Source organism: Heteronotia binoei, chromosome 5 (genome assembly GCF_032191835.1).
Source record: "Heteronotia binoei isolate CCM8104 ecotype False Entrance Well chromosome 5, APGP_CSIRO_Hbin_v1, whole genome shotgun sequence".
Taxonomy (NCBI): domain Eukaryota; kingdom Metazoa; phylum Chordata; class Lepidosauria; order Squamata; family Gekkonidae; genus Heteronotia; species Heteronotia binoei.
Window position 1 is genome coordinate 19,737,091 of NC_083227.1, and position 13,759 is coordinate 19,750,849.

Below are 13,759 nucleotides of genomic sequence, written 5' to 3' on the forward strand. Positions count from 1 at the left end.
GCTGCTTGGGAGAGCGGGAAAAAGCGAAAGTGGTTCTGCTCTTTTAGCGCCTTGCGGAGGCCGCCATGGAGCCTCAAGGTCCGCTAAAGGAGCTCTGCGAGGAAGCCTCTTGCTCCATCTGCCTGGACTATTTCACGGACCCCGTCATGATCGCCGAGTGCGGCCACAACTTCTGCCGAGCCTGCCTGACCCGCAGCTGGGGGGAGTCGTCGGGGGCCGCCGAGCCTTCCTGCCCCCAGTGCAGAGGAAAAGCGCAGCCCAGCAGCCTCAGGCCGAACCAGCAGCTGGCCAACGTGGTGGCAATAGCCAAGAAATTCACTCTGCAGGAGCGGAAAGATGCTGCGGGTGCGAACGGGCCACTCTGCCAGAAGCACCAGGAGCTGCTGAGGTTTTCCTGCCAGGACGACGAAGCCCCCTTCTGCATGGTCTGCGGCATATCCCAGGAGCTCAGAGAGGTAGATTCCTCTGGGGGAGGCGGGGAATCCTGATGGGGAGTAGCTGGAGAGTCTCTTCGTTCTTGGCCTCGCTGTAGTTTCAGTCCAATGAAAACAATCTTAATTGAAATGCAAAGTGATGGGTACTAAATCAGTTAAATGTAGGAACCTGCGAGTGAGTAAGGTGTCAGGCATCCCGCTGGATGATAACGTGGAAATGCTCCTCTCCCCTCCTCCTGGACTCATTTAGTCCTCCAGAGTTTGGAAAGAGGCCAGTGGGCTGGGCGAATCCTGGCTGAGTCTGATCCAGCGGGGCTCTTCCTGGGTCCCGCCTCACCAGCACTAGTGCGCTTGCGTCTTGGTGTGTGGCTCAAAATTTCACTTGGGTGCGGCATTATGACTTTCTTGGGCCCCGGGGAACTTTTGCCTTTGTGGGCCCCTCTCACCACCATGATGATATTTTTAAAAATTATTTTTGATATGACTTTAAATTCTTCAGCATTTTTGTGTGTGCACGCTAGGCAAAATTTGATAAATTTTTGTGGGCCCTAAACATTTCGGTTTTTTCTTCGGATTGCAAAAGAAATGTAAACGTTTTTGTGGACTCCTAAAACTATAGTGGGACCTAGGCACTGTGCCTAATGCATAAGTCAGTCCTGGCAATACAATTTCAGGTTTCAGGTCGTTGCTGCTGACTGAGTATAATGCAATAGCAAATATAATACATACACTGTAATATGATTGCACGCCCCCCCCCCCCATAGGCCACAAATTGGCGGCTAGTATTAAACTGCAAAGCAGCAAGTAGAATTAAACTGCTCAAAAAAGTCACTTGAGGAATCATAGAGTTGGACATCTAGTCCAACCCCCTGCAGGAAACTCACAAATACTTCCCCCTAAATTCACAGGATCCTCATTGCTGTCAGATGGCCATCTAGCCTCTGTTTAAAAACCTCCAAGGAAGGAGAGCCTACCACCTCCCGAAGAAGCCTGTTCCATTGAGGAACTACTCTAATGGTCAGGCGGAAACTCTTTTATTAGGGTTTGTAGAATCTTGAGACTCAATGCACAGCAGCCAAGAAGGTCTGAGCGCCTGCTCCGGCTGCAATGCCACTGAGGATGTTCTCCGTAGCTGAGAACGAAATGTCTGGAAGGAAAACTTTCTCCAGTAGAACACGGCACTTGAGCCCTGAAAGATTCTACAAACCCTAATGATTTTACCAGCCGTGAAAACCTGAAATCTTTGGAAACTCTTGATTTAATTTCAACCCATTAGTTCTGGTGGGTTCTCTTTGTAGTGGGGAGACCCTGGTTGCTTCTTGTCTTCTTCACCTGATCCCCCCAGGCAATCACCCTTTGCTTTTAGCCCTCTCAGTATTGATGCCCCACTCAGCCTTTCACTGGTAGGCCACCATTAGCTGAGGAACTTTTGCCATATGATCCCTGGTTGGCTTTCCTTGATTCCAAAACCCTGAATCAGGCTTCAAGACACAAACACAATTAAAGAATTCTTTTTAAAAGTTAAAACATTTACAAAATTGCAAGAGCGCTAGTCTTTTATTTAACAGTCTCTAATAACTGACACCTCTTGCTCTGAATTATTGCATCAAAATCTGGAGACAGTGTTCTGTAGCAATCTTGAGTATGCTGTTCAGGTGTGTATCTGTAAGTTGCAAAGCTACTTTTTATTTATTGACATTTGTTACAGAAATCTTGTCAATGCTTTGATCCCAAGGCCCAGAGGAAAACATGAAATAGTTGGGCATTGTGTGACCTTTTGTACATAAATGTTTTGTGTGTCAGTCATGAAGGCATTGTGACACAGACTGAGAGCTGTGTGTTTGTCTCCAAAACTATAGTCTCTTCAGAGAAATAACTACAACTCCTATGAGGCAGTGCAAGAACAGAGAAAACATGTATAGTGGTCAGTATCAGCCTACTATCTGGGAGGTCTTAAGTTCAGAACCCTCAGTCTACAAAGGAAATGTGCTGGGTAAACTTGGTCTGGTCTCAGTCTAATCCCCTTCACTGGCCTATTATTCCTCATCTAAATCACATTACTTTCCTACTGAGAAAAACTGGATCATGAGGGTATGAATACCACTGTATTCAAAAGGGAGGGGGAAACCCAGTTGCACCCAGGAGAGCCCTTGCATAAGAGCCCAACAACACACACATTCACTCACTCACTCTCTCTCTCTCTGTAGCAAGATAAAAAGTTCATACCTTGATTAAAACTTTGTATCTCTCCCATTGTGTGTGTGTTGTGTTTAAACTGGACAAGGCAAAAATTGTGTCTAGTCCATTACAAGGAGAAGTACAGTTCTGGAGGTGGGTGGGGATGAAACAAATCCTATGTCTTTATTTTGGGCATCAGGCGGTAGGGGCAGCCGGAAAAGGGAGAGTTTGCCAAAAGCACCAGGAGCCCCTGAAGCTCTTCTGCAAGGATGATGAAGCCCTCATCTGTGTGGTCTGTGACCGATCCAAGGAGCACAGAGAACATGAAACCCTTCCTCTTGAGGAGGCCTCCCAAGAGTACAAGGTAGGAAGGTTGTTGGGGTCTCTTTGCAGGGAAACTCCCTCCAGTTTCCTCCCCAGCCTCTGGGCCCAAGTTGGGGCGTGACAGTGCCTCTTTGCTGCCTCCTTCCTGGAGTGTTAACACAATTTGGTGATATCTTGGCTACAAATAATGGCTTTGAATGCAAGAAATATCCAACCCATGACTGGGGTGGAGTAAACCTTAAAAAAGAACACATTTCAATTTTGGTTCTCCCCCCTCTCTGCAGGATCAGTTCCGCAACTGTCTGGAGATCCTGGAGAAGGAGAGAGAGAGAATTGTGGCGTATAAAGGAGACATTGAGAGGGAAAGCCAAGACTTGCTTGTAAGTGTCACTGTGGCTGCGGAATGAATAGAGTCCAAAGAGCAGAAATGTCAGCTCACGAGGCCGCCCCCTCCCCTTCAGTTGGGAAGTAGAGTTGCCCTAATCACAGCCCAACAACGTTGCCCCACTGCCTTTCCATTACTTAACTGACAAAACATTGAGACTCAGTAAGTGCTGAAGGTGAAATAAGAGATTAAAAATTCAGATTTTTAATCCATCCCCCAGGCCAGACCTCACTACTATATTAAGTATAATTTGTATTTGTTATATATATTTGTATTTGTTTAGCACTAACTAGCAGTTGAGTGCACCTAGGACCGGTACCCTAGGCGTGTATTTCTTTTGCTTAATGGTTAATCCAGAACTGACACAGGGCCACAGAATTCACCCTCCAAAGCATGTTTTCTCCAGGGGAACCAATCTCTGTAGTCTGGAAATGAGCAATTCCAGGGGCTCCCCAGGCCCCACCTGGAGGCTGGCATCCCTAGATGCACAGCCTGGTCCGTATGCAGCAGAACAGGCCCCAAAGGCAGCTCTTAGGTAGGTGTAACATTGCAATTCTAAGCAGAGGTATTACCTGGGTGGTGAGTCTGGGGATGCTGTGGAACTGCACGCTCTTGTGCCTCGGGAGCTCCCTGCCCTCCAGTGCCCTGGATGTTTTGTTTTGAGCAGCATCAGTTGACTTTCCAAGGCACTCTTTGCTGTAGAGAGAATCACAGGCAGAAGAACATCCGTGTTCAGGCCCCATATGTGTAAATGCACCAGCAAGCAACCTGGGAGGAGTCTCTGCCTCCTCCTCATGCTTGCTGCAAATGTTGATAGGTAGCCCAGCGATGCTGAATTGGGCCAAGTGGGGTTAAGCCATCGCAGATTCTAAGGTGGGGAAAGTACTGTTAGTGTATTGTAAGTCTGTTTGTGAAGCATGCTAGATCACAAACTGTAAGAATGACAGGTGTCACAGGACTGCTATAGTTGATGCAATCAGAACTGGTTATAGCTGGACATTTCTACAGAGTCACACTGAGTCAGCAGAATTAGCTGATTGGTGGACTGGACTATAATAACATCTGAGTGGCCAGGGTGTTTTTCGCTCGATGGAATTGGATTACTGGCGAACCACACTGTTACTCAGAACTGTGATTGTATATATCTTCACTGCTGTAAATATTTTGTATATAAAAGCAACAGGTTTGTTATAAAACCAACTGGTGTGTTGGCTCTTCTTATCAACGTCCCTACTACTTCACCGTATGGTCTAACTACACTCGGCACACACTCTAGCCGTCAAGCACTTGGGATACTGAGTAGTGTGTAGTTCCCCCCTCCCCTGCAATTTTTCCTTGCCCAAAATGCAGCCAGGGAAACTGCAGTTTACACTGGAAGACGAAGCAAGGTGAAAGGGCTTCTGAGCTCTTTTGCCCCCAGTGGGGTTTCTACTCAAATAGTATATTGTCGCCTAATATGGATTGGGGGAGTCAACCTATGAAGGGTGTTCTAGTGGGGGAACAAATGGACTGAAGCCCCCCTTCTTTTCTCTGGGTCTTCTGCTGCAGACTGAATCCTCTGTGGCTGAAAGAACCCCTCCAGGAGTTGGAGGGAGATCCTTGTGTTCTTTGGCCCTGAGGCTGGGCCTGGTGGATCTTCCGCTGTCCCTGCTGAGTGTTAATTGTGATCTCTGAAAGGCCCAAGTGCTCTTCTCATAGGAGGCTCTTCCCACTGCAGAGACCAGCTGTGTTCCTGACACTGGACCGATTCTCTTCTCTTTCCATTTCAGAAACAAACCCAAGGAGAGAAGCAAGAGGCAGTAGCAAAGTTCAGGCAACTGCACGTGTTTCTGGAGGAACAAGAGAAGCTTTTGCTGGCCCAGATGGAAGAGGTGGAGATGGAGGTGGCAAAGAAAAGGGACCAGCACGTGGCCGAACTCTCTGAGGCCCTCTCCTCTCTCGAAAGCCTCATCCGGGAGATGGAAGAGAAGTGTCAGCAGCCAGCCAGTGATCTCCTGCAGGTGAGAGGGTGGCAGGAACAGGCAGGGTCCCCTAGGGGAAAAGGCTGGCTCCAAATCTTCTCTGTGCCTCCTTTGCTCAGCAGAAAAGCAAACAAGGCCAGTTTATGTTGCTAGGAAGTTTTCATCTCTGCATGTGAGCTGTTTTCCTCTCTGTCCTTTTGCATCTCCAGCCAGGGACAGACTGGACAAAAGCAGGGGCTCTGTGAAACCTACCCACCCCTGGAGTGAGGATTCCATGCAAGGTTTTTCACAGTACATTTTAAAAGGAGGATGTCTGTGGGGCAGGGAACGTGGCTTATAGTGGCGGCTTGCAGATGTGCGCTCCAAATGCACACAGACACACAACAGGTGGTTACAGGAATGGTATCCGCACACCTTTTCCTGCCACCGCTGAGCTGCTTCTGCCTGCCCTTCACATCTGTGCAGATACGATGGCATTGATGGCTAGACCCTCCCTTCCCTTTTATTGTTGGGGCGTCTTGCAGGGAAACTCCTGCAAGCTGGCTCAGCAATGTAGGAGGGAAAAGGGAGGCAGTCTTGCAGTGATGCAAGGCTAATGGAAGAAACGTTGCTAGGAATGCCTTTGCATCTGCAGGTGGCCAGAAGGGGTACACAGCCCTCCAGCCTTCCATGTGAAGAAAAATCTCTGAACATTATCGTTCTTAAGTTGTCAGAGCAGATCACACCGCTCCAAAATGGCTCCACTTTGTCTGCTGGTATTAACCTCACAGAGATTTTTCTTCCACTTTATGAAGATCTACCCCAGTCTTTGAGTGAAGTCTGCTAGCTGGACTCAAGCAAAATGCCAGCGGGCAGAATCTTCCAGAGAGGTCTTCCTGGTATGATCTTTTAGCAAGCACTGAGGTCTCTTAGCAAGCACCGAGAGCCAGTTTGGTGTAGTGGTTTAGTGCGTGGACTCTTATCTGGGAAAACCGGGTTTGATTCCCCACTCCTCCACTTGCTCCAGCCTTGGGTTAGCCATTACTATCACAGAAGGTTGTCCTTGAAAGGGCAGCTCTTGTGAGAGCCCTCTCAGCCCCGCCCACCTCATAGGGTGTCTGTTGTGGGGGAGGAAGGTAAAGGAGATTGTGACCTGAGACTCTGAGTGGAGGGCGGGATATAAATCCAATATCTTTTCTTTTTCTCTCTGCCATTTTTCCTCAGGATGCCAGAAGCACCTTGCAGAAGTAAGTAGGACTTCATCATTAACCTTCATAATGTTTGGATTGGACTGAGTAGCCTGTGAAGAACACAGTCCTTCAGCATCTTGACTCAGAGCCAGATCAGATCTCCATCCATCTTTCAGTGGCAAACAGAGCCTCGTTATACACAGAGCCTCGTCAGCAGGAAATTGTGTAGTGAAATGGTGGGTGGTCTGGGTTGGCACCTAGATGTGCACCTCTAGAACAAGGGTCTCCAACCTTTTTGAGGCTGCCGGCAGCTTTGGAATGCTGACATGGTGTGAAGGACGCTGCCACAGGATATGATGTCAGCCACAAAACGGCTGCCGCAGCTTACCATCAGTCCCTTTATAAAGATCCTTCTGTAATGGTAGCAGCAGATTGGCCATGGCTGTTTCCACATTGTGAATTTGTCCTTCATTCAGTATTGCAGGAACAGCAGTCATTCCCTCACCTATTTTTTGGCCTTTTTCATGTTAGGGGTAGGGGGGAGAGAGGGACAGCTGGGACAGACAGACAGCTGGGATAGTCCTTGTCCAGAACCCTCGCTAGCTTTCTTGTTCTTTACCTGGACATTTGCGAGACAGACAGGAGCAGGGGATTTGGGGTTGCAGTTCTTACAGCCAAACCAGACATTTGCTTTTTAAAAAGATAGTTTGGCCTGGGCTCCGCAGTGTCACATGCCATCTGCAACAAATGGCTCTTAAAAAAGAAAGCAGACCCTGCTTAGGCCTCAAATGCCACTCTGGGAGAGGGAGGGCTCCTGCCTTCTCTTCCTCATGTCAATTGTTTCATGCCAAGACAGAGTTGGGCAGGGGACTTCCCTGCTTTTGTTGTTCCACATGCACAAAACACATCACAAGGAGCAGGAAAAATGGACAATTTCCGCAGTGCTATTTAGTGCACAAAACCAGCTGTATTGTTTTGTGGTAGCCATTCTCTGCAGTTGCTGTGTGGAACCCAGGTCCAGTTCTTAACAAAGCAGGAGCTACAATGAGGTGAACATTTCTCTCCACAGACGGGCGCATAGCCAGAAAATTTTAGGTGGGGGGTCCCATCGAATTAAATTTCAGATGGAGGGGCCCACCGCTCTGGCGGCCCCGCTCCCCTCCAAAGTGTCTCCCCCATCTCTCCCACCCACCAACAGACCGAAGCGCTGGAAAAGCGGGACTCTTTCAAAGCCGCAGCCTCCCCCATCAGCTGGTCAGAGGGAAAAGCAGCAATCGGGAGGAAGTGGGGAGGAGGCAGCTGCTGGCCTCTGCGCTGCTTTTCCTGTGTGTCGGTGGGAGGCACCACAGAGTGGCGGGGAGATTAGCGGCTGCCAGAGCAGCAGCCACAGAGAGAGCGGGTGCCACGACAGCACTGGGGAGAACCGGGTCACCAGGAGGGGCCATACAGGTGGAGGGTGGGGTTGGGTGGAGGGGCCAGGCCCCCCATTGGCTACAGGCCTGTCCAAAAGGGCTCCCCCCAATCTTTCAGTGTTCAGCATCAGCCTGGGTCTCTCTCAGCTTTCTGGCAGTTCCTTCCTCTACTTCTTTAATCCATTGGGACAGGGGAGATTCTGAATTGGATGGATAGCATCTTAATGGGATTTTCTCCAGGTATGAAGAAAAGGAGTCATTTGAGAATCCAGTGGATTTCCCACTTGCCCTGAAGTGGCACATCTGGTACTTCTCACATTTCAATCCCCCTTTGGAGGTCATCAAGAGGCAATTCAAAGGTAATGAAGAAACACTGCAAGAGTTTCAAACTGGACATTAGAGTGGGCCTGATGTTCCAGGATGGCTATATCGTTAACAGACCCAGGAACATGGGGAGTTTATGTATCAGTTCAGAAGGCCATTTTAGTTCACCATGTAAAGTTTTCTGATGAGAATTCTGCCATAACTTCAGCTCATAATTGCATTACATGGACTTCTCGATGTTATTCTATGTTGATCTCTATTCATTACTGTGACCATGCAAGGGCACATGGTGAGGTAGATGGTCAAGCAAACACCTGAAATGATAGGAAGGGGGAGGGAAACTGCCCTTCAGGGCATCTGCATTTAATGAAGACGGCCACTGGATCAATTTCAGCCCCCCCCTTCTCTTTACAGTGCTGTCTTTAAAGTAAAGTCAAAAGCCCATTGAAATCAGTGAGTTTGAAGGGTGTAACTCTGCTCAGGATGGCACTGCAGAACCTCTGTCTAGAAACATCCTAAATTTAGCCAGATTGGACCCTTGGGCTGCAGTCCTTAGGATACTTTCTATGACATGAATCTCAAGTAACTCCAGTGACTTGTGAAAGCAAATTTGTATATTTGTACACAGTCCCCTCCCCCCCCACCCCGAAATAGCTTCTACTTGACCCTTTAGCTGTAACTCATAAGGAATATGGGGAGGGACGGTAGCTCAGTGGTAGAGCATCTCCTTAGGAAGCAGAAGGTCCCAGGTTCAATCTCTGGCATCTCCAAAAAAGGGTCCAGGCAAATAGGTGTGAAAAACCTCAGCTTGAGACCCTGGAGAGCTGCTGCCAGTCTGAGAAGACAATACTGACTTTGATGGACCAAGGGTCTGATTCAGTATAAGGCAGCTTCATATGTTCATATGAATATGTACTTATGCGCCATCAAGTCACAAATGACTTCTGGTGACCCCACCAAGAGGTGTTCAAGGCAAGTGAGAAACAGAGGCAGTTTGCTATTTCCTTCCTCTGCAGAGCCTTCTTTAGTTTCCTGTCTAAGTACCAACCCAGCTTAGCTTCCAAGATTTGATAATGTTGGGCTATATCATGCTGCCTTCCCTCCCCAAAAGAAAATAGTATTAGCTGATATTTTTGTCCCAAGATTTGTGATAAGTGGAAAGTCTGCCACTCACTTTCTGTTCCTTTGCTTCCTCAGACACTCTGGATTCTGGACTTCATCTGCAGAAAGGTACATTTTTCTTCATAAACTGGTCAATAGTTTCTAAACTAAAAAGCTTCACCTTACAATTTGTGTTCTTCTGCTTGGTGGTCTCAGAGGTAGCACTCTAGAAGAGGGTAACCAAGTCAGTCAGAAAATACCTGGGGACTTTGCGGGTGGGAGACTTTGAGGGTGGAGCCAAGAGACTTTCCTATTCCCTGAAATAAATAAATAAGAATACAGCAGTGCAGTTCCCCTGAATACCGTCTTCATTTCCTCACCCCAAGCAGCTGCATGTTCCCTGTAAACATTCTCTCTCTCTCTCCCCCCCAAATAAACAGTTTGCAATCTCACACTTGTGTGGTTTCACTGGGGCAATTACTCATGAGTTGCTAAAGTTCCAAGTTTTTCAGACTAATAAAGGAGAAACCAAGGTTCTAGTTTACCCCTAACTATGCAAACGACCTCTGAAAAGATTGTAATACAGAGGTTCTGGGCTCCTGTCACAGCTACTGGGAGCAACCATGTTGTTCTGCCAGCTCACCCCACCCACATTCAGCCTGGCTTCTAGATTTAAAGGCACAGACACACCGTCTAAAAAGTAAGTCTTTTCAAGCATCTTCTTAAGTCTCCAGAAGTGGAAAGGCACATGGTGGCTGTGGGGGTGGGGCTTCCCTCGCTGGCCAGCTGACTGGGAGGAGGGGAAGGAGCCTGCAAAAGCGAGGGAAACCCTGCTGGGACCTGGGGATTGGCAAGCCTACTACAGAACACTCTTGTTTCTCAAAATCTGACCTCCCTGCCACAGCCAGTTTCTTCTTGCTCTGGGGATGTTGCTAAGGACGAAAGAAAAGGTGAACTCTGAGGAAATGAACTGCCTCTTTTCACCTACCTGCTGCCATATTGAAATGATGGGAGAATGGCTGCCGGGCAAGAGCTTGACTGAGCTCCATAAGAAAGTCTTGCTATTCTCCCACCAAAGGTGCCTATTGGGGCATCAGGTTTCCCATCGCAGAGTAGATCATGTCTGATGTTCAATCGCTCCGTGTTGGTAACTCCAGTCCGCAAGAGGTTCCAACTGGTAATATTGCAGGTCTATTAAAATTCCCACTGAGGATATCAGAACAGGCATTAATTTTTGCAGCAGCTGGGGGCAGAGGAGTTGGGAATATGAATTAAGTATTAAGTACCAAGGATATTTCTGCCACTTCTGGCTCTGCCCCTTGTTCAATGTGTAGCAGGTTTTTTCCCCCGCTTCCCCACTGCATTCAGGCACCTTCTGGGTTTTCCCAGCTGGCCATAGGAATGCTGGGAAGTTAAACCCAGCTCCCCTCCATTGAAACATATTTCAGCACAAAGTTGCAAGGAAAATGTGGAGTGTATTTTCGCTCCGCTGCACATCTTCTTTGCAGCTTTGATTCCTGCTTCAGCTTGCAAAGGCAAGGCAGCAGGAGCTGGGGAATGGGTGAGGACAGGAGAGGAGAGGGGGGAGTAAAAGAGCCTCGTGGGCCTGATTGAAGCCCTAAGAGGGTTGATTTGGTCTGTGGATGGGACATATGACACCCCTACCATAAGGTCTCCACATCCACCACTAGCAGATGGGTCAGAGGCTGCATTTTCCTGGCATATAAGTCCAGGGGACTGGATCCCCCTTCGGGTGTTACAGCCCACTCCCTCAGAGGGGCAGAAACCTCGGCATTATCCGGTCCTTCCCTTCCTTAGAGGTGGTCTGTAGGGCTGCAGCCTGGAAATTGTTCCACTCATTCACCAGGCATTACAGGATTGACAAAATGGGCTCAGCTGAGACTACTTTTGGAAGAAAATGGTCCTGTAGCATACCTTTTCAGGCTAGAGTCTGAGATTCTTCCCCTCTCTGAGGCATGCTGCTTTCTTATGTGCCAGATGTGGAGACTTCCCCACCCCGGACCACTGGAGAATGAAAGATTTCTCTCACTGTGCATCTTCCTTGTCGGGGGTCCTAGAGTAGGGCAGTCTCTTCCCATCCAAGGGGGCAAATTCTCTTTCTCAGAAGGCACTAGAGCCAGAGTAGTGTGTGCTGTATTGACTCTGTGGGGCTTCTTTGCCTCACCCCACGACCATCGAGAAGGAAGATTCCTGATAAGGAGACAAATCTTCTGTTCTTGTGTGTGATTTCTAACCAAAGAAGACTGTGACTGAAATTGCCATTGTTTTTTTTCTCTCCTCCATAGTTCTCTTTTCAGGATGGATATAGGAGGAAATAGATTGTGTCCCTGTGGGTGCTTGTTGTGTACATTGTCTGCCTTCTGAAGCATGCGGAAAGACAGCTCTGCCTTTTAGAAGGGCAGGAGCAGGCAGGAGAGCCTGATGACCAAGGAGAGGGTGGCAGAGGTGGGTGGAGGCCATGACTGGCAGGAGAAGGAAGCCAAACAGGCCAGTGGGTGAAATCTAGGGTTGCCAATCCCCAGGCGGGAGCAGGGGATCCCCCGGTTTGGAGACCCTCCCCCCGCTTCAGGGTCGTCAGAAAGCAGGGGGAGGGGAGGGAAATGTCTGCTGGGAACTCTATTATTCCCCATGGAGCTTTATTCCCATAGAAAATCATGGAGAATTGATCTGCGGTTATCTGGGACTTTGGGGGGGGGGGGCTGCTTTTTTGGTTAGAGGCACCAAATTTTCAGTATAGCATCTAGTGCCTCTCCCGAAAATACCCCCCAAGTTTCAAAAAGATTGGGGTCCAGTTCTATGAGCCCAAAAAGAAGGTGCCCCTATCCTTATTTCCTATGGAAGGAAGAAATTGAAAAGGTGTGCCATCCCTTTAAATGTGATGACCAGAGCCCCCTTTGGAGTTCAATTATGCTTGTTACAGCCTTGATCTTGGCTCCACCCCTAATCTCTCCTGGCTCCACCCCCAAAGTCTCCAGACATTTCTTGAATTGGACTTGGCAACCCTAGTGAAATCCCCCAGCTGATGCCGTTTCACTTCTTGTCTCCTCATTTTCCCTCAACAGCAAATGTGAGTCTGGATCCGAACACAGCCCATAAAAGGCTCATCCTGTCTGAGGGTCAGAAAAGTGTGAGACGAGGAGAAAAAGCTCAAGCTCTGCCCACCAGTCCGGAGAGATTTGAGAACTATAGTGCTGTGCTGGGCTGTGAGGGATTCACAGGAGGCTGCCATTTCTGGGAAGTCCTTGTGGGAAATGAGGAAAGATGGGCTGTGGGGGTGGCCAGAAAGTCTGTGAGGAGGAAGGAATCGTTCATCTTTAGTCCTGAGGAAGGGATCTGGGCTATGGGGAAGGAGTCAGGGATGCACAGCGCTTTTATAAAAGAATGTGACTTTCCCCTGACTGTGACTGGGGAGCTGAAGAGGATCCGAGTGTGCCTGAACTATGCTGGGGGTCGAGTGGCCTTTTTTGATGCTGACCGAGCAGCCCTTCTCTACGAGTTCTCTGGAGCCTCCTTCTTTGGAGAGACCCTCCTTCCCTTCTTTTGGGTGTATGGAAAAGCCCACCTCAAAATCTCTTCCTAGGACCTTTTCTTCACACCAGGACCACCAAGAAGAAAATAGTATTTCTCAATATTCTTCCTTTTTTCAAGGCCTGTGAAGACCTCTCCTGTCTCCAGCCACCAAAATTGACTGGGGTAAAATGGAAATATTTCCCCCTCCATTTCCCAACATTCCTCCCCCCCCCCTTTGTATCTTATTCCTTAAAGTGACAGTAACGCCTTTCCCATTGTAAAAGATACAGGAGAGCTCTGAACAGACCCCCCCCCCCCCCCCGATCTCTCCATCCTTCGTTCTCCTCAAGCACAAGAGAGGAACTGCTGCAGAGCCTACAGAGGAAGACGAGGTCCTGCATGTTTCAGTTACTATTTGGGATTTCCTCTTTTCTTTAATGGGCACTATCTGCTGGGTTTTGCCCTGTGTTCAGCCTGCCTTTTCTGATGGACACTGAAGACCCTGTCCCTGCCACGGTAGCTGTGTTCAGATACCACTTGTGCTTCAGTTATGCCAGAGATTGAAAAGATGTTATGTTTATTATAAAGTGATGTTTTGTTGAAAAGTCTGCTGCTTGAATTCTGCAGTTTTCTTTGGTGGGGACGCGGGGAGGTGGGTGAAGCCATTTCATAACTGCCGGACAAGTCATAAAGGCTGCCATCATTTACTGACTTGACCCATCCCCAACTCTGCAGTTGGACAGAAAAATCCAGAGGTGGATTTGCATAACCAGGGTCCTGCTGGGCTATGCTTGCATTACAGTTTCTCTCCCTGTTGTTTTTGTGTCTCTTTTCAAACCGTTATAGCCCTTTCACATTCACACAGCCATTTTGCTTTCCTTTGGTGTAGTGGTTAAATGCATGGACTCTAATCTGGGAGAACCAGGTTTGATTCCCCACC

General features: G+C 48.5%; 1 protein-coding gene across 1 annotated transcript; it reads left to right on the forward strand.

Annotated features, from left to right (window-relative positions):
• On the forward strand, window positions 1-13,427 carry LOC132572183 (E3 ubiquitin-protein ligase TRIM7-like). The gene is made up of 8 exons (XM_060239011.1): window positions 1-455; window positions 2,812-2,976; window positions 3,221-3,316; window positions 5,091-5,321; window positions 6,486-6,508; window positions 8,104-8,222; window positions 9,385-9,417; window positions 12,372-13,427. The coding sequence occupies exons 1-8, from the start codon at window positions 66-68 to the stop codon at window positions 12,887-12,889; spliced, it is 1,575 nt and encodes a 524-aa protein (XP_060094994.1). The 5' UTR covers window positions 1-65; the 3' UTR covers window positions 12,890-13,427.
• The last annotated feature ends 332 nt before the right edge of the window (window positions 13,428-13,759 follow it).

Bases quoted from the DNA above. Each gene is read 5' to 3' on its own strand.
- LOC132572183 (XM_060239011.1), top strand. From the start codon at position 66: ATGGAGCCTCAAGGTCCGCTAAAGGAGCTCTGCGAGGAAGCCTCTTGC. The intron at 2,977-3,220 runs GTAGGAAGGTTG...CCCTCTCTGCAG, and splicing joins AGGCCTCCCAAGAGTACAAG to GATCAGTTCCGCAACTGTCT. The intron at 8,223-9,384 runs GTAATGAAGAAA...TTGCTTCCTCAG, and splicing joins CATCAAGAGGCAATTCAAAG to ACACTCTGGATTCTGGACTT.